The 21,207-nt window shown below is 44.4% G+C and overlaps 1 protein-coding gene across 1 annotated transcript in view; it reads right to left on the bottom strand.

Annotated features, from left to right (window-relative positions):
• The window catches only part of LOC147443034 (cysteine synthase-like), a 67,686-nt gene extending 47,263 nt beyond the window's left edge, over positions 1–20,423 (bottom strand). Inside the window, exon 1 of the mRNA XM_086528979.1 lies at positions 20,030–20,423. Coding sequence (XP_086385105.1) covers positions 20,030–20,326 — 297 coding nt within the window. The 5' untranslated portion in view covers positions 20,327–20,423. The remainder of the gene's footprint in view (positions 1–20,029) is intronic.
• Between the last annotated feature and the right edge of the window lie 784 nt (positions 20,424–21,207).

Raw genomic sequence — 21,207 nt, 5'->3', positions numbered from 1 at the left:
ACCTCTACAGTTGAGGACAACTGTTTATAAGTGAGAGGGATGTTGCTAAATTGGCTCTATCTGACAGAAAAATAATTCTAAATGAATTATTGGATTTATAAGTGAGAGGGTTTTCTCGCTTGGAACAACATGAAAAATAATTCTAAATGAATTATTGGAATTTTAAGTGAGAGGGTTTTTCTCACTGGAGACATCCGAGTACAGAGTATTCCTAGTGCGTCATTCAAAGTAATGACGGGAGCACTGAGAACGGGAATATCTGTAAGGCCACCAGGAACGGGTACTTCTGATGCGTCACATCGGATGGGTGACAGGGACATCTCTGATGCGTCATAGGATGGGTGACATAGAGCATCATGAAGGAGATTGTACCGTAAGTTCGGTAGGAAAGGACTAGGTGATGGGTATTCCTAATGCGTCACAAGGTGGGTGACGGGTGCATCTGAAAGGGAATATCCATAGTCGGGAGGACATTCCGAACTGTGTTGGAATTGTGCACAAGGAAAATCAAGCACTTAAATGAAGATGGGTTCAGAGGAAACTTTGAGGAAAAACAGATGCTTTCTGAGAAAGCGGGATTGCTTTTCGGGAAAGCAGATGCTTTATCGCGAGGAAGTCTATGTCTGCATTGCAACTGTGCATGTGATTGCATCCAGGGACGCCTGGGAAGTGCTGTGAAAGCATTGTTTTTAACTTATAGGGTTTTATTGAGTTTTTGGGCAGGTTCAGACTATTTTTAAAATACGCCGGCCACCCACTTAATAAGTGGACAGCCCACTTAATAAATGGGCAGCCATCTGATAAATAAGGCAACAGATCAGCCAGCATTTTCTCTCACTATTTTTATGGCAGAACAGCGAAAAAAAAATGAAAAAAAAATGAAAAAAAAAAAAGAAACGGCGCGATCTATACGCTAGCAGCTATTTGTGCTCTTGGCTAGGAGCTATAAAAGCATCACATGCCCTCACTCAAGGAGGAGGACCCATCTTTGCAAGGAGGAGATGCTGCTGCAAATTTCAGCCGTAAAGAAGACGTTGTAGGTGATGCCCATGGCTGCCCCAAGTGTACCAGATGTCGTCAAGACCCAGTGCGCGAGTTCCCTCGCGAAGAAGTGCCTACGGAGCGTGTTTCCATCGCGACAAGCTGCTGTTTTTCTCTGTTTTCAGCCCATAAACGTCGTAGACGGGGCTGCTTTACGAGAAGGAACCCGAGAACACACCTCTTTTGTGTGTAGGATTGGAAGAGAGGATTTTCTATGGAGAGATCTCTTCTGGGGAATTGCTTTTCGAGAACGGAGTTGCGTTTCGAGCGTCGAGACTTTGAAGGTAACGATTTTCATGTTATGAACTCTGAGTATTTGTTTGTAGGTGTACTTCCTCTTAGTGAGGGAGTAGGAGCAGAGGAAGGTATGAGCCTCTGCAGGAGAAAAGCGCTCTGAGGAACTAGAGCCAGATCAGCCCAGGGGTTTCGTACCCGAGTTTGGGAAGTAGATCCACGGATCGGAGAGAGGTAGTCTCTCAAGTTGTGATCCGGAAGTTGGGATTCCCAAGTAAGGACTTCGTGTCCGGGAAAGCAGAGCGGGAAGAGGACTCTGGAAAGAGAGTTGGAAAAGAGTTGCATGGATGCCATGCCCTGAGTCTGGAAGGTGAGATCCAGAGGCGAGAAGCTTGATTCTCGAGGAATTGGAATAAGGAATGGAAGTTCCTTGGAATATGGTTTTGCCCTAGGAATCGGAAGCTAAGACTTCCAGGAACAATCAAGTCTTATTCTAGAACGAACGTGGTAATATGTTCGATTCAAGTGCTTGTATAGACTTCTCCTCAGTAATAAAAATACTATTACAGGGGGGACTAGCCCGTCTTCTTGTCCCCAGTACTGTGTCGATCTTCTCTCTCTCTCTCTCTCTCTCTCTCTCTCTCTCTCTCTCTCTCTCTCTCTCTCTCTCTCTCTCTATCTCTCTCTCTCTCTCTCTCTCTCTCTCTCTCTCTCTCTCTCTCTCTCTCTCTATCTATTTCTCTCTATATCCTCTGGCTTCAATATTAAGTGATAAATTCTATTTATCCAATTATATTTTATATTGTTATGCGCTCCCGTTTGTGACAGTGGTATCAGAGCATTGTCTCCTCTCTTTCTCTATAAAGAGGACGACTCTCGGAAGATACGGGAAGAAGCCATGACAAGCCAAGAGAGAAGTAAGCAGGCGGAAACCTAAGTCCTGCAGAAAAACCTCGCAGAGTTGGAAATTTTTTTCTCTCTGCAAGAAGGCGACACAAGATTTGGAATTCTCTGAGAAGGCGACAAGAGAATGATGCTCAAGAACCTAGAGAATTCAAGGAGCGGAATGCTCGAGATCCTTCAGAATCCAGAAGATATCCATGAACATCAATCCAGAACCATAGCCAAGAAATCCCGTCATCTCGGGAAGGATATGAAGACGGTCTCTAGACCTAGAAACACTCCAGTCAAGTTTGATACTTTTGATGGAAGGGAAGATGTCCTGAAAGCTACTGCTTTCATTCGACAGTTTGAAGTTGCCTTTGCAAACGGCAATTTCTGAGAAGCATCGAAGGTGAGGTATTGTGACCAAACACCTCAAGGGATTGCAAGTACTTGGTGGTATACCAAAGCTCTGCAAGGAATTTACAACAAGACTTGGATTCAATTCAAAGCTGAATTTTTGGACAAATTTTTTTTTCCTCTACGCTTTGAGGAAGGCATCAAAGATGATTGGGATCGGTTTTTCCCAATAGGAACACGAGTGACTCAAAGCAAGTAGTGGTTCATTCTTGCCAAGATAGCTCCACTCTTGATCCTCTTTCAGGAAGGAAAGATGAAGAAATTAAATGAAGGACTTTTGCCCGAATTTTGTAGACGCGTCTACAAGATACTTTGCAGCAGATGGTGGAGTCAGCGATAAAAGCTGAAAGTGTACACCTTAGTGTACATAGACTTTAATCCCCGCAGTGGGACGGGAACCATTGAACACAGAAACAATGAATTTTTGTTACCTCTCCTCGAAGGATACATTGCTATTCGGAGAAAGTTTGGAGTAAGGGAATTCAATCTCACTCGTGAGATTTTGAACAAAAGACCCTCGAACTTTAAGTGAGAGGGCAGGTCTTTGATCAAAGTTAAATCTTTGAGGAACTCATAAACTACGTATTGCTTTTATGCACAAGATATGCATGTGTCTAACCAGGACAATCACTCTCAGGTGTTTATGAGAGTAGAATTGAGTTGAAACATTGCTTTATGCGATGAATTGGTTTGCTCAACCGTCCGGAAGGTCAACTATTGATCTCGTATCCGGTAGTTCACCAACAAATTATGTGCTATTGCGGGTAGGACGGCAGAAAGGAAGGAACCATTCCGAGATTTCAACCAAAGAAAAGCTTTCAGTAAGCTTGAGGACCTTATGAACCAACACCCCCTACCCGGTAAGGAAGATATGGTAGTGATTTTCGCACAAGTGAATGAACACTCTCTTTACGAGGGAAGGAACCAACGACGACTACGGCCTGTGCTCGAGGAATCCAAGAATTATTTGATGAGCGGGTTTTGCCCTAAGATCGAGCCAAGGGATCGTCAAGTTGAGCGTCTTCGCTCTAAGTATTTTATGAAGGGAAGGAAATTTCCCAGGTTCACCGAAACTCTAACACAACTTAAGAATTATGTACACTTTTGAGTACATGGATAACACACGAAGATGCAGACCTATGCCAGGAACTGGACGAGAGTTTGTTATACTCTCTTGAGCGTCTTTTTGCGCGCAAGGATATTCCGACACGAGAATCTCTATTTGAGATGTGTTCGGTAGAAGGAATTTGAGTTTCTCTACGGAGAAGAGGTTTTCTGATGATCGTTGATCATTGAGTATGCTATGTGCTTTTACCATTACAGAAGCAACTTTTGGTTGCGGTATATGTTTCTCCATGAGCAGGTCAAGTAGCGTTTACACGCTGCTGGAATAAATTCGAACTATTATGTTCGTAAGAATATAGCTCACCAACCGTTTCAAAATAGTAAGAATTACATATGGGAGAACATCCCTGAGAATCAAAGAGGGTTCGCTCTATTGTGAACCGGGTTTGAACGTACGTTCAGAAAATGCTATGGCTAGAATCCTATCTGCCTGAGATTTTGCAAGGCGTCATTGATGCTCGCAAGGTGAATCATTTTTTATGATTCTGTAAGGAAGACACTCTAATGGGCGTCTGGAAAACACTGCTGGTGGTAATAACTTGCAGGAGGGAAAAAAATTTGGAAGTGCTGCCGTGCACAAGGAATCTTCGGATTGGAGCCGTCCGCCTACGTTGAGCGACGGCCCGGAACAAGAACCTTCTTTAAGGTGATCGCAAATTGTGAAAGAAAGACATCGAGCTTAATGCTCTATGACTTGGGCATTCCCTATGTGGGAGGACACAAGAGGTTTAATACCCTCTGGACTAACAGCGCAGGATTGTGCGCAAGGACAGATACCTACATTGATTTCTAAGAAGATTATTCTTCTCGAATTTGAGAAGACGGAATCAAGTTAACAGAGTTTCGGATAAGGAAACTTTGAATCAGAACAATTGGCCTACCCAAAGCAAAGGCCCAGAATAAGAACTTACTTTGGTAAGGTGGCACACTTTGTCTACCACAGGAAGATTCACATGAGCTTAATGCTCTCGACATGCCCTATGCGGGAGGACACAAGAGGTTTAATATCCTCAGGACTAATAGCGCAAGGTTATGTGCAAGGACATAGACCTAGATTGATTTCTAGGAGGATTATTCTTCTCGGAATTGAGAAGGTGGAATTGAGTTAAAAGATTCTCGGATGAGGAAACTTCCAATCTATTGGAAAGACGCGAATGACGAGTTCTTACATGGCTCATAAGTTTGATGATTGGTGAAGGATATCCTTGAGCTACTAGAGGAAGGACATGAACCAGTAAGGTAAGTATTGAATTATTGAATTTTTAAGTAATTTAATTTTTAAGTTCTCTTTTGAGAAAGAACTAGCTGTTGCTAATTGGACTATTTTCTTATTTTTAATGATTAAATCTCTTTTTTAGGATGTTTTATTATGTGCACTAAGAACTGTTAAAAAGATTGTAGCTACAAGAACTGCCATCAGGAACGGACAACTCTGATGTGTCATTTGATGGGTGACGGTAAACATCGCGAAGGAGTTTCCGTAAGTTCGGTGGAAAGGGCGGGTTACGAGTGCCGCTGATGCGTCACATGATGGGTGACGGGTGCATCAGTAAGGGGGCAACCCGTAGGCTAAGGAGGAAATCCGAACTGAGTAAGAAAATACACGTAAGAACTCAAGCACAAGAATAAAGATGGGTTCAATGAAGCTTTTTACGAAAAGCAGGAACAGTCGCGGGAGGACAGATGTTTTCCCACGAGGAGTGTATGTCTGCATTGCATCTGTGTCGTGTCTTGCACCCGGGGACGCCTGGAATGTGTCCGTGTAGCATTGTTTTCACTAACTGAGTGAGGTTCTAAAGTTTGAACAGGTTCACACTTTATTTTATAAAGTGACCGGTCACTTTTAAGTGACCGGCCCCTTTATTAATAAAATAAAGCAGGCAAGGCTCTTATAGAAAAAGCCAACGCTAAAACCAAGGCAGGGGGGCTGAATTGCGATCTCTCTTTCTCCTCTCTCTAGAAAACGCGATTTTCTCTCTCCTCTCTCTAGGAGCGCCAAGCTCTGCTTTTGGACCTCTATTCCTGTCGGGTGTCAGACCCTATAAAAGGGTAGCCAGCGTTTCAGTTTGGAGGGAGCCGGAAGCAGCAGAAAGTGCAAGCGCTGGGATTCTGGAGTAGAGCCTGGCGACAGAATTTGCAAGTATTCGCGTGACGACTGAGTACGGAGGTCGATTCTCCGAGCAAGGAGCGACAGGTATAAGGTGTTGATACGCATTGAGAATTGTTGCTTTGTGTGGTTTGTTTTGCAGGAATCTCCCGTCTCATGGGAAGGCCCTTCACGGGAAGTACGGCTTCACGCCTAAGTCCCTTACGGGAAAGTACGGCTTCGCGCCTAAGTCCCTTACGGAAAGGAACGGCCTTGTGCCCAAGCCCTTTTACGGGAAAGCATGACCTTCGGGTCTAAGATTACAGAACGGAGGGGTTTCCTCGGGTTCTTGTGCTTGTATAAGAATTCTCCCTGAATAAAAGAATACTCTTAAGGGGGGGGACCAGCCCATCTTCTGGTCCCCAATACTGTGTCGATCTTCTCCCTTCTCTCATGTTTTCAAAGAATTATAATTTTCAGATTTTCTAAGTGCTCGGGTACGCTCCCGTTTTGTGACAGTGGTATCAGAGCTCGGACTCCTCTCTTTCTGTGCAAAGAAGGACGATTCCGGGAAGAACAGGAAGAACCATGTCGAGCCAAGGGAGAAGCGTTGAAGAGGAGCTTCAACAAGTGCAAGCTCAGCTTGCGGAGTTGCAACAAATCTTACTGTTGCCAAACGTCCAAAAGCTTTTGGGCGCAATGAAGAAAACGAATGGAACTGATGCAGCCAAGCATCCAGACAACACTGTTGGCGTGAGACCACAGGAGGCGAGAGAAGAAGAACGTGCCGAGGTGCACAAAGGATCTTCGGATCGGAATGAACGGCCTACTTCAAGGAAAGGCCAAGAACAAGCGCTCTCTCTGCTAGACGAGAGCAAGGACATCTCAATCTCATCACCATCTTACTCTCCTGATTATACTTCTACTTCTCGATCATCTCGTCAGAAGAAGGAAGCCGCTACTGCAACTACCCTACATCAACCTAAAGATAAGCCTCGATTCAAGAAGCATGGTCGCAAGTCTCAACATCGCATGAGAGTCTTCAAATCGGGCGACAAGGACATCAAGTTCGAAACCTACAACGGACGGAGAGACATCTCCAAAGCACTCTCCTTCATCAGACAGTTTGAAGTCGCCTTTACCAACGGGCACTTCACAGAAAGATCCAAATTACGCCATGTGGGGATGCACCTCAAGGAAACGGCAAGTAATTGGTGGTTAGCCAAGATTCTGGAAGGTTCTCAGGCCACAACTTGGGAGAGCTTCAAATCTGAATTTTATGAACAATTTCTTCCACCTGACTTCGAGCAGGACATACGGAAGGAATGGGACTAGCTTGCCCAAAAGGAACATGAAAGAGTAACGACTTATGTGGACAAGTATTGGTCGGTTCTTCTGAAGGTCACTCCCTTTATGAAGATTGCCGACGAGGAAAAGAAAAGAAAGTTCGAAGCGGGTCTCCAACCGCAGCTTCGAAAGAGTATGAAGGTGTATCCGCATGATACTCTTCAAAGGATGATGGAGTCAGCAATCATTGCTGAGGATTTGCACTCAACTGGGACGCCCAGAAAGATGGAGCATAGCACTTACCGTGCAAGACAAAGAGGGGTCTACGATGACCAAGGGGGCCAAGGAAGAAAACGTCCTCCATCTAGAGACGATAATCATTCTAAGAAGCCAGAGGGCACTGGCAAGCGAGCTAAGTACCTTTCTCCTACTCAACTTCAAACTTTCAGAGAGGAAGGAAGATGCTTCTACTGTGGCGAGAAAGGACATATGAAACCGGACTGCCCGCTAAAGCAGCAACGGCAAGAGCAAGCCTCTACGAGGCAAGAGAAAGCACGGAAAGAACCCGCACCACCAAGCTCAAACTGTAACTAAGTCAGACTTTGTAAATAATTAATTTATTTACGAGAACAGAAACATCTAATTAGTTGTGTGTACACCAGAATAGACCTAGCAGTTCTAAGGCCTCAGGTGAGCCTAAATGCGGGCCACAACACCTCAGAGGGACCTTAGCAGAAATTACCATGAAGCCCTACTGATTGGGAAATCGGGTCTTCAGAAAGGGGTAAGCAGTAGCCTCAGATTTTAGGCTCAGGAAAAATACGCGCGTCAGTACAAGCACATGAATGAGATGGGGTCCTTAGAACAGTGACCCTAAGGCTAATAAAGCTAATAAAGCCTTAGGTTAAGTTTCGTTAAATTAAATTTAACGGTCCGTGCCCAGGCAGGCGGCCGGACAAGTGTGAACAGGTAAAGGCGGTGCAGTGCCAGTGCGGCATTGCGCCGGCAGACCTTTGGTGTTCTCATAAAAGAATCATTGGTAGCATTTGTTAGTTAGTTGCACATTTTTAATTAATGAGCTAGAAGTTTTTAAAGTCAAAAGTTGAATGGTTTTTAAGTTTTTAAAGTAAGTGTGCCAAGTGGCACACTTACCAATGCAAACTAACTCTCTCACCCTCTCTCTCTTCCTAGCGCCCCCTCTCCCTGATGGCTATTTAGGAGCCCCCCCCCTCCCCCATTTTCAGGGCTGGCAGTGCACCTACCCCCCTAATGTGAGCGTGCTCTACGCGGTGGAGCCCTCCATTGAAGCTTGAGAGCAGCCCCTTGCGACATATGTGGTAGCCTTGTGCTCCCATTGTCAAGAACAAGGGATCTCACAGTCATAGACACCTTCTGGTGAAGTTTCATCGCGAGAAGCTGCCGTAGACGCTCTCTTCGCAGAGTGCGGCTGCTGTAATTCTCTGTTTTCAGCCCCTAATCACCTCGATTAGGGCTGTTATCAGCAGATCAACCATAGAAATTCTATTCTCTCTCCTTATCCTACGTCTACATCAAGTTTGGCGCGATTCCATCGCGAAGAAGACCTCTGTTTCGGCGTAGGGGTGTGCACAGGTAGGAATTTCAGGTTATGTGCAGAAAATTACAGCAAGCATGTGCATGTGCATTTTGCTTGTTTCTCTTTTGTGTTCGATGCATGAATGAATGAGCATGAAGGCAACACATAACGGAAGATGGACTCTCCTCTGTGAGAGCTTCCGATGAGCTGTTTTGGAAGATAGACTCTCTTTTCGAGAGCTTCCAACCAATCTCGCAGAAGAGGGGAAATCCCCTAAGCAGAAAGAAAGTGGAAACACTTTCTCAGTCAGTAGTCAGAACTGAACAGAAGAAAGAATAGAGGGCGGGCGTATGCCCCGTTCCTGTGCTTGTAAAGATTCTCCCTTAGTAATAAAGATATTCTCTTTATGGGGGGGGGACCAGCCCATCTTCTGGTCCCCAATAGAGTGTCAAGTTTTCTCTCTCCCTCTAATTCTCTTGAGTATTTGAAGTGCAATTAAACGTCAGTTTACGCTTACGTATTTTTGTGACAGTGGTATCAGAGCAAGGTCCTCTCTCTCTTCCTGAAGGGATTGACGACCCTTGGCAGACTGCAGAAATGGGAGGACGCGAGATAGAGTTCTCTCCTTCAACAGCAGGTGGAAGAGTTGCAGAAAGCTCTCTCCCATCCAGAAGTCCAAAAGATTCTCCATACTCTTGAAAATGGGAAGGAGAAAATGCCGATGGGGTCGGGAGAAATCCCGCAGAACCCAAAGGCGCCACAACCAAGGAAAGATCCTTTGATTGGAACCTCCCGCATGCACGAGAGACAGAAGAAACCTCCAGAACGTCATGTGCGGTTTACTCCAAAAGTTCAAGAGCAAGATCCCCCTGATTCCCCTCAGTTCTCTTTCATGAAGGATCTGGATGACATAGTTGCTCCAGAAGACATGTTTCTCGACGATCCGTCGCAGCAAGAAGTGCATTCAAGGGAAAGGACTTCTGTCCACAAGGAGTCTAAGCATAGAAAGAAGGAGCACCATAAGAAGAAACACCATAGGCAGAAAACATTCAAGTCGGGAGATAAAGATGTGAAATTCGACACCTACAATGGACGGCGTGATAATGACAGCTTTGGCTTTCATCCGCCAATTTGAAGTTGCATTTGCAGAAGGGAATTTCAAGGAAAGATCCAAGCTTCGCCATGTCAGTTTGTACCTGAAAGGCACCGCCAGCAATTGGTGGTTAACCCTTATCCTGGAAGATCGCAAACCCCAAGATTGGACTGCCTTCAAGAAGGAGTTCTACGCACAGTTCCTTCCTCCAGACTATGAGGAAGAGGTAAAGAAAGAACGGGATCGACTTTCACAGTCAGAGAACGAAACTGTTCCACGCTATGTGGATAGGTTTTGGGACGTTCTCTTGAAAGTCACTCCTTTCAAGAAGATTGACGATTCGGAGAAGATGCGCAAGTTTGAAGCAGGTTTACATGAAGCCTTGCAAAAGGCTATGAAGCTTTACCCTCGAGGTAACTTGCAGATACTTATGGAATCAGCCCGCATAGCTAATGGAATACATGACAAGGGTACTCCCAGGAAGATGGAGCAAAGCACTTACCATGCCAAGCAGAAGGCTCTCCATGAGCAGCCTACCTCTTCTACTTCTTCTCAAAAGAAGAAAAGAACCGCCTCCGAAGCAGAAGCAAAGCCAAATCAGCCCAAGAAAGGGAGATATCTCTCTCCTGCTGAGTTGCGAACCTACATTAGTGAAGGAAGATGCTTCAAGTGCGGACAAGTTGGTCATATGAAGGGTGACTGTCCAACCAAACCTCCACAACCACCCTCTTCCAATGCAGTCCCAGATGTACAGGGAAATACAACCAAGGATGGAAAAGAAAGAGCTCTTCTCAAAGCATGGGGTAGTATCAACAACCAGCGGGCTCTTATTTTGTTTGATCCTCGTAGTACAGACAACTTCATCTCTACCAAGCTAGCTGACGACCTGAACTTGCAGCCCAATCGTTTTGGAGTCTCTATTCAAGCGCAATCTGCTTTCAAAGGGCAGAACTCAAACTCTACTCCAATCATAGGGAAGTTGAATCTAAAGGTCGACGACTACAAGGATCAAGAGTCTTTCTTACTAGCTTCACTTGAAGGATGTGATGTTATCTTGGGAATGCCTTGGCACTACAAGATGCATCTCATTCCTGACTATGTTCAGAAAACCTTATCTTTTGCTCATAAAGGAAAGGAGTATCTTGTACTTGCAGATGCAGGTGATTGGCGTATTCCTATCGCCAATCACATTGCCATCAAGAAAGAAATGAAAAAGTGTGTTTCAGCGTACTTGATTTTTGCAAGAGAGAGAGATGTGTCTGTTTCACAACTTTCTTCCTCTTTAGAGCAAAAAAGACTTAAGTTAATAGAAAGATATAAAGATTGTTTTGCAGATGAACTTCCAAATGAACTCCCACCTTCGCGACCTGAGGATCATACAATTGATTTGATCCCAAGAAGTTCTCCTCCAAATCAGCCCCCTTATCGAGTTAGTCTAATGCAACAAGAGGAAATTCTCAAGCAGGTTAACGAACTTTTGGAGAAGGGCTTAATAAGGCCTAGTACTTCTCTATATTGTTCACCTGTCTTGCTAGTACAGAAAAAGGATGGCACATTCCGCATGTGCATAGACTATAGATCTCTAAACAAGATCACAATCAAGAATCGATTTCCAATCCCTCGGATTGACGACATTCTTGATAAGTTACAAGGAGCCAATGTCTTTAGTCGTATAGACTTGAAGAGCGGTTATCATCAAATCCGCATAGCTCCTCAGGATGTGCATAAGACTTCATTTAGAACAACCTTCGGGTTGTATGAATTTCTAGTGATGCCTTTTGGGCTCACTAATGCACCAGCTACATTCAACAGAATGATGGATAGAATCTTCCACTCATACAGAAGCTTTACAGGCGTTTTCTTTGATGACGTCTTAATCTTCTCAGAGACGGAAGACGAACACTATAAGCATCTCGCCTTAGTGTTTGAAAAATTACGCAAACACAAATTATTTGTGAATGCTAAGAAGAGTGAGTTCTTTCTAAAAGAAATCCACTATTTGGGCCATATAGTATCTCACAACCAAGTGAGAATGGACCCTGATAAGATTCAAGCAGTTGTAGAATGGCCTACGCCAACTACAATACATGATGTACGAAGTTTCCTTGGCCTCTGTTCTTATTATCGACGTTTCATTCGAGCTTTTGCCGTGATAGCAGGTCCCCTCCATGACCTGACAAAGAAGCGGATTCCATTCCATTGGGGGTCTGGACAAAAACAAGCTTTCGAAAAGCTTAAGTATCTACTCAGTCACGGACCTGTTCTCACCGTCCCTGATCTTCGCAAACCTTTCGAGGTATACTGCGATGCATCTGGAGATTGTGTAGGAGCAATTTTGAACCAAGAGGGTCACGCGATAGCCTATGAAAGTCGGCGCCTTAAAGATGCAGAGTTGCATGTCCCATATACGAAAAAGAGCTAATGGCAATAATTCATGCTCTTTCCATTTGGAAACACTATCTATTAGGAGCTGATTTTATTATCAAGACAGATCATCAAAGTCTTCGCTACTTTCTCACACAGAGAAAGTTATCAGAAAAGCAGATGAGATGGGCCAACTTTCTTTCAATGTTTCATTTTCAGATTTTACACACTTCTGGAACAAAGAATGCAGTTGCAGATGCTCTCTCCAGGCGTCCAAAGATCAATGCACTAACAACAATTTATCATGAGGAACTAGAATCTCTCAGCGAGATGTATCCTCAAGATCCAGACTTCGCCACAATTTGGGCAGATCTTCAAGCTGGTCACCCAAAGCCACCTTATTCTATCAGGGATAATACACTCTATCGTCAACAAGCAATATGCATAGCTCAGCCCTTACGACAAAAGGTGATGGATGAAGCACATAATTCTCCTTATGCCGGGCATCGGGGAATTGCTTCCACCACTAGTGCCCTCGAAAGGTATTTCTTTTGGCCAACACACCGTGCGGACATTGAAAAACATGTACGTGAGTGTTTAGTTTTCCAAAAGGTAAAATATGACAGACATAAAGTTTATGGCAAGCTTCAACCGCTCCCTGTGCCTAACACGCCATGGGAAAGTATTGCCATGGATTTTATTACGGATCTTTCTCGATCCAAGAATGGAAATGATGCAATCTGGACTATAGTAGACAGATTCAGTAAGCAAGCCCATTTTCTTCCTGTAAAGAAGACGATCAAAGCTGATCACATGGCTAGAATATTTCTAGCTCAGATTTTTCAACACCATGGATTGCCAAAGACTATTGTGAGCGACAGAGATCCCCGCATGACTAGTCTATTTTGGCAGGCATTGTTCGAAAACTTGGGAACAAAGCTTGATTTTTCATCAGCTTATCATCCTCAAACAGATGGTCAAAGCGAAATCGCTAATGCCACTGTTTTAGATCTCCTCAAGTGCTATGTTTCGGGACGACAATCCGAATGGGAACAGTACTTACCAATAGTTGAGTTTGCATATAATAATACCATACATTCCTCAACTGGTAAAGCCCCTTTCGAAATTATTTATGGGAAGCCACTCTTACTTCCTATTATGGTGACCAAAGAAAACATCTTCGCCGCAGATGAATTTGTGCGCAATATTGATATTGCCCATCAACAAGTAAAGCAAGCGATTCTTGGTACTCAAGAGCAACAGAAGAGAAAAGCAGACAAGCACAGAAGGAATCTCAATCTTGAAAAAGGACAATATGTCTTGCTTCGGTTTGAGAAAGCTAGATTGAAAAAGCGGGTCGGCAAAGGGAAAGTTGTCAAACTTTCCCATAGATTTTACGGCCCTTTCAAAATTACAGATGAAGTCAATGATGTGACTTTCAGATTGGATTTGCCTTCTAACTGGCGCATCCACAATGCTTTCATATCAGTCTCCTCCGACCATATGTTGGACCTCCTCCAGTGGCGCCCGTACAAAAAGATCCTCCAGAAGTCGAAGAGACTGAGAAAATCCTTCAACTTGAACAGATAATACACCACTCGGAGAGACAACTCAAGTCGGGGAGTCTACATCGAAAGTATTTAGTCAAGTTCAAGAATTACACTCCTTTAGATGCAAAGTGGATGACTGAGTCCGATCTTAAGGACTACCCTGACATCTTGCACAGTTATGTTGACGCTCTACAGTTGAGGTCAACTGTTTAGAACCAAGAGGGATGTAACTAAGTCGGACTTTGTAAATAATTAATTTATTTACGAGAACAGAATCATCTAATTAGTTGTGTGTACACCAGAATAGACCTAGCAGTTCTAAGGCCTCAGGTGAGCCTAAATGCGGGCCACAACACCTCAGAGGGACCTTAGCAGAAATTACCATGAAGCCCTAGTGATTGGGAAATCGGGTCTTCAGAAAGGGGTAAGCAGTAGCCTCAGATTTTAGGCTCAGGAAAAATACGTGCGTCAGTACAAGCACATGAATGAGATGGGGTCCTTAGAACAGTGACCCTAAGGCTAATAAAGCTAATAAAGCCTTAGGGTAAGTTTCGGTATGAGATCTATGTGGTGATCTTCCGGGCGTACCGGAGGGAGTTCATCAGGAAGTGTCTCCGTGAAACAATCCTTGTACTTTTCAATAAATTGAAGACGCTTAATTTCCAGACTAGAGAGAGAGTCCCTACTAGTTTTATCCTTTGCAAAAATCAAGTAAGCAGAAACACACATCTTCATTTCTTTCTTAATGGAGATATGGCTTACAATTGGGAACTGCCAATCTCCTGCGTCAGCTTGAATCTTTATTTTCTTACCCCCATGATCAAAAGTGAGGGTCTTTTCCACATAATCGGGAATAGGTGTCATGTGAAAGTGCCATGGCATACCCAAGATGATATCACATCCCTCGATAGGTGCCATCAAAAATGATTCGCGGTCCTTGTACTCGCCAATCCGAAGATTGAGTTGTCCTTGCACGGGAGTTGCATTGGTTGTCAACCCCTCGAATGCCGATCCGGATGTAACCGGTGTGCCAAGCTGAGCCGGTGTGAGGCACAAACGTTCCGCAGTATCCAGGGAGATGAAGTTATCTGTGGATCCTGGATCATAAAGAATCAATACTTGCTGGTTGTTCAAAGACCCCCAGCCCTTCAGAAGTTGACGCTTTCCTTTCTCTGTTTCGGTGTTTCCTTGAACATCTGGAATTGTGTTTGTGTCACAAAAATACGGAAGCGTAAACTGACGTTTAATTGCACTTCAAATACTCAAGAGAATTAGAGGGAGAGAGAAAACTTGACACTCCATTGGGGACCAGAAGATGGGCTGGTCCCCCCCCATAAAGAGAATATCTTTATTACTAAGGGAGAATCTTTACAAGCACAGGAACGGGGCATACGCCCGTCCTCTATTCTTTCTTCTGTTCTGTTCTGACTACTGACTGAGAAAGTGTTTCCACTTTCTTTCTGCTTAGGGGATTTCCCCTCTTCTGCGAGATTGGTTGGAAGCTCTCGAAAAGAAAGTCTATCTTCCAAAACAGCTCATCGGAAGCTCTCACAGAGGAGAGTCCATCTTCCGTTATGTGTTGCCTTCATGCTCATTCATTCATGCATCGAACACAAAAGAGAAACAAGCAAAATGCACATGCACATGCTTGCTGTAATTTTCTGCACATAACCTGAAATTCTTACCTGTGCACACCCCTACGCCGAAACAGAGGTCTTCTTCGCGATGGAATCGCGCCAAACTTGATTTAGACTTAGGATAAGGAGAGAGAAGAAATTTCTATGGCTGATCTGCTGAAAACAGCCCTAATCAAGGTGATTAGGGGCTGAAAACAGAGAATTACAGCAGCCGCACTCTGCTAAGAGAGCGTCTACGACAGCTTCTCGCGATGAAACTTCACCAGAAGGTGTCTATGACTGTGAGATCCCTTGTTCTTGACAATGGGAGCACAAGGCTACCACATATGTCGCAAGGGGCTGCTCTCAAGCTTCAATGGAGGACTCCACCGCGTAGAGCACGCTCACATTAGGGGGGGTAGGTGCACTGCCAGCCTTGAAAATGGGGGAGGGGGGGCGCTCCTAAATAGCCATCAGGGAGAGGGGGCGCTAGGAAGAGAGAGAGGGTGAGAGTGAGAGTGAGAGTTAGTTTGCATTGGTAAGTGTGCCACTTGGCACACTTACTGTAAAAACTTAAAAACCATTCAACTTTTGACTTTGAAAACTTCTAGCTCATTAATTAAAAATGTGCAACTAACTAACAAATGCTACCAATGATTCTTTTATGAGAACACCAAAGGTCTGCCGGCGCAATGCCGCACTGGCACTGCACCGCTTTTACCTGTTCACACTTGTCCGGCCGCCTGCCAGGGCACGGACCGTTAAATTTAATTTAACGTAGAGCCTGGCGACAGAATTTGCAAGTATTCGCGTGACGACTGAGTACGGAGGTCGATTCTCCGAGCAAGGAGTGACAGGTATAAGGTGTTGATACGCATTGAGAATTGTTGCTTTGTGTGGTTTGTTTTGCAGGAATCTCCCGTCTCACGGGAAGGCCCTTCACGGGAAGTACGGCTTCACGGCTAAGTCCCTTACGGGAAAGTACGACTTCGCGCCTAAGTCCCTTACGGAAAAGTACGGCTTCACGCCTAAGTCCCTTACGGGAAGGAACGGCCTTGACCCGAAGGTCATGCTTTCCCCTTTTACGGGAAAGCATGACCTTCGGGTCTAAGATTACAAAACAGAGGGGTTTCCTCGGGTTCTCGTGCTTGTATAAGAATTCTCCCTGAAGAAAAGAATACTCTTAAGGGGGGGGACCAGCCCATCTTCTAGTCCCCAATACTGTGTCGATCTTCTCCCTTCTCTCATGTTTTCAAAGAATTATAATTTTCAGATTTTCTAAGTGCTCGTGTACGCTCCCGTTTTGTGACACTAGCTCAACTCACTATTGAGCAAGATTTGGAATCTTTACGGTTTCTCCCCGACAGTTCAGTTGGACCTCTACAGTTGAGGACAACTGTTTATAAGTAAGAGGGATGTTGCTAAATTGGCTTTAACTGACAGAAAAATAATTCTAAATGAATTATTGGATTTATAAGTGAGAGGGTTTTCTCGCTTGGAACAACATGAAAAATAATTCTAAATGAATTATTGGAATTTTAAGTGAGAGGGTTTTTCTCACTGGAGACATCCGAGTACAGAGTATTCCTAGTGCGTCATTCAAAGTAATGACGGGAGCACTGAGAACGGGAATATTTGTAAGGCCACCAGGAACGGGTACTTCTGATGCGTCACATCGGATGGGTGACAGGGACATCTCTGATGCGTCATAGGATGGGTGACATAGAGCATCGTGAAGGAGATTGTACCATAAGTTCGGTAGGAAAGGACTAGGTGATGGGTATTCCTGATGCGTCACAAGGTGGGTGACGGGTGCATCTGAAAGGGAATATCCATAGTCGGGAGGAAATTCCGAACTATGTTGGAATTGTGCACAAGGAAAAGCAAGCACTTGAATGAAGATGAGTTCAGAGGAAACTTTGAGGAAAAACAGATGCATTCTGAGAAAGCGGGATTGCTTTTCGGGAAAGCAGATGCTTTATCGCGAGGAAGTCTATGTCTGCATTGCAACTGTGCATGTGATTGCATCCAGGGACGCCTCGGAAGTGCTGTGAAAGCATTGTTTTTAGCTTATAAGGTTTTATTGAGTTTTTGGGCAGATTCAGACTATTTTGAAAATACGTCGGCCGCCCACTTAATAAGTGGCCAGCCATCTGATAAATAAGGCAACAGATCAGCCAGTGTTTTCTCTCCCTATTTGTCTGGCAAAACGGCGAAAAAAAATTGAAAAAAAAAAAAAAAAAAAAAAAAACGGCGCGATCTCTATGCGAGCAGCTATTTGTGCTCGTGGCTAGGAGCTATAAAAGCATCACATGCCCTCACTCAGGGAGGAGGACCCATCTTTGCAAGGAGGAGATGCTTCTGCAAATTTCAGCCGTAAAGATGTTGTAGGTGATGCCCATGGCTGCCCCAAGTGTACCAGATGTCGTCAAGACCTAGTGCGCGAGTTCCCTCGCGAAGAAGTGCCTACGGAGCATGTTTCCATCGCGACAAGCTGTTGTTTTTCTCTGTTTTCAGCCCATAAACGTCGTAGACGGGGCTGATTTACGAGAAGGAACCCGAGAACACACCTCTTTTGTGTGTAGGATTGGAAGAGAGGATTTTCTATGGAGAGATCTCTTCCGGGGAATTGCTTTTCGAGAACGGAGTTGCGTTTCAAGCGTCGAAACTTTGAAGGTAACGATTTTCATGTTATGAACTCTGAGTATTTGTTTGTAGGTGTACTTCCTCTTAGTGAGGGAGTAGGAGCAAAGGAAGGTATGAGCCTCTACAGGAGAAAAGCGCTCTGAGGAACTAGAGCGAGATCAGCCCAGGGGTTTCGTACCCGAGTTTGGGAAGTAGATCCACGGATCGGAGAGAGGTAGTCTCTCAAGTTGTGATCCGGAAGTTGGGATTCCCAAGTAAGGACTTCGTGTCCGAGAAAGCAGAGTTGTTCTGCAGGAAGAGGACTTTGGAAAGAGAGTTGGAAAAGAGTTGCAGGGATGCCATGCCCTGAGTCTAGAAGGTGAGATCCAGAGGCGAGAACCTTGATTCTCGAGGAATTGGAATAAGGAACGGAAGTTCCTTGGAATAGGGTTTTGCCCTAGGAATTGGAAGCTAAAACTTCCAGGAACCATCAAGTCTTATTCTAGAACGAACGTGGTAATACGTTCGATTCAAGTGCTTATATAGACTTCTCCTCAATAATAAAAATACTATTACGGGGGGGGACCAGCCAATCTTCTGGTCACCAGTACTGTGTCGATCTTCTCACTCTATCTCTCTCTATCTATCTATTTCTCTCTATATCCGCTGGCTTCAATATTAAGTGATAAATTCTATTTATCCAATTATATTTTATATTGTTATGCGCTCCCGTTTGTGACACAAGGCGACCGGCATCCCCTTCAATACGTTGTCGAGAAGTGTTGCGCGCAGTGCTGGAAAGACACCGGGTCCATAGCTGTGGGAGTTTGTAGCTGAGAATAAAGAGATAAGTAACTAAAATCAAAAGCAAATATATACAAAGGCCTGATCTTTAATCACTGATCTCTGAACATTGCAGATATATACAAAAACTAGTGACAACCATATAATTTTCTAAAGCTAATACCCAAGCTAAGTGACCAATTTCTGGAATGGGTTGGGTAGATAAGTAGCTAGAGGGTCCGATCCCCCTCGCATAGCACTCTCTCACCTCCATTGCACCCGTGACCCATGACGAGGCATGACCTTGTTTGAACAGGAAGCACTTGATTGCAAAGATTTAAGGCATATATTTCTAGCAGCTTCAACAATTGCTAGTTTCCCATCTTGAAGACATAATAATTCTATTGATAAGCACTCCTTCCTTTCGCAAGGCATCAGGAAAGCACCATTAATAGCTTGATTCAATGCATCTCCTGATGTATTCAGTGGGTCGCAATCTCCATGGAGGATAACCTTGTAGGCACCTCAAACTGCTAAATAGCCAAAGCAAACCTGAAGCCAGTCCGATGCCCCCGATTTCCTTTAAACTAGTGTCATTATCATCTTCCCTTAGATTAGAGGAAGCACTTGAGGATGTGGGCAGCCGGCTAAGAGTTCCCAGTAGCTGCCAGCTGCCAGATGTAAAGCAGCCATTCCCCGTACTATCTTGCTGCCATCCATCCCCTAGCTGCTCGCAGCTGCTCCAGTTTTCAAGCTCAAAGGACTATTTGCACGATAATTATTTCTTTATATATGCTTCAAATGTTTGAGAGCTCTAATGATTGCTAGCTTAAACATCTTAGCACAATCTGATAAAACCAACATCACAACATTGTGATCTTCCTGAGGAGAATGTCATTTTGTGTTGAATCTATGATAATGCACTACAATTTGAGAAAAGCACATGTCGCGGTATTGATTACATCCCTTCTTCAATCAGCTCATACTTGAGCTAAGCATAATATGTGCACCTAGATGAAGCTAGAACATATAAAAAGTTGTGTTTAAGAAAGAAGTCACAAATATGATGAAGAATTTATTAACGTCCATGATCAAGACTAGTACCGGTTGAGGACCTCGAGCTAGATTAAGGTGTGGTCATTTGTCAATGGTTGTTATTTCCAAATTCAATGCTAATCTTCCAAGTTCAAACAATGTTCATAGGTCTATAATAAGTTGATGGTGTAACGCTTTAAGACTAAATACGACAAACGCTCAAAAGATGCACTTTTTAAGAGCTAACTCTTTGTAAACTCTCTCAGAAATACTCACTTACCAGAATGGCTAATTATGAATGAGCATTATGCAAAATTAGAAAGAAGAAGAAACCTGGGTAACATCCTCAGCTATGTTGACCCCTTCAACTGCGGTCTCTGGCTCGGAGGAGATCCCAACTGAGACAGCACAGCAAGGGCTTTTCAATACATGAGGACGAGCAGGCACAGGAGATCTTTGAAGAAAAGTTGCATGAAGGCGAGATTTCTGCGACCCAGGGATCACATTCGCTGCTGAGCGGGCTACAGGAAGGGATGATGATGCCGAAGATACTGATGGCGATGTTGCTACTGCTGCCACGTAGGAAGAGGCTGCTTGCATCGCGCAGCGAGAACAAGAGGCGGCCGCCATGTGCTCGGATAATGAAACCGAGCTCTGCTATATCGTCCCCTTGGAATGTGAGAAGACGACGACGCAACGTCTAAGTGTGAAGTTCATTGAACCTTGACAATTCTTTAGCCTATTCTGGTTGCTTGAATTTCATCTCTCTCTACTATAATCTACTAGCTTGCTCGCTCTTACCATGACACACATGGTATTTACAAAGCGTGAATTTTTATTCTTCTAAAAACTCGTGTAAGGTTTGGATCTGTCATTGCTTACAAAACATGTATGTGGATAGACACTCTCACTTCGCATCTGTTAAAAAATGCCCAAAGCTCCTTGGTCCTGCCCAAGTTGGGCATATCTTGCAATCAGTGCATTCCAAGAGATGACATCTCGGACAGTAAGCTCCTTAAGCACTTTTGGTGTTTTATCAAGTGCACCACATTTGGCATACATGTCGACCAAGGTAGTGCCAAGCACGACATCGCATGTGCTGAAAATGGTCGAGGGCTCCTTGGCCCTGCCCAAGTTAGGCATATCCCACAATCAGGCATGAGAAGCAGAGATCCAAAAATGCAACCACCACATTCGAAAGGGAAAGTGAAAAAAGCTGAAATGTAGCAGGGGGGGACTCAAGAGCTCATTCTCGCTTCGCATTCGTTGAAAAACGCCCAGAGCTCCTCGGCCCTGCCCAAGTTGGGCATATCCTACAATCAATGCACTCCTTGAGACAAACATTGCATCATGAGAGACGCCCTCTCTTTGCATCACATAAAAACAGCCTACATCGTATGCGATTGCATCTGGATAGACACGCTCACTTCCCATCCGCTAAAAATGCCCAAAGCTCCTCGGTCCTTCCCAAGTTAGGCATATCTTGCAATCACTGCATTCCAAGAGACGAC

This window comes from Adiantum capillus-veneris, chromosome 14 (assembly GCF_014529385.1).
Source record: "Adiantum capillus-veneris isolate H3 chromosome 14, ASM1452938v2, whole genome shotgun sequence".
Lineage (NCBI taxonomy): Eukaryota > Viridiplantae > Streptophyta > Polypodiopsida > Polypodiales > Pteridaceae > Adiantum > Adiantum capillus-veneris.
This window is presented reverse-complemented; position numbering and strand designations above follow the sequence as displayed.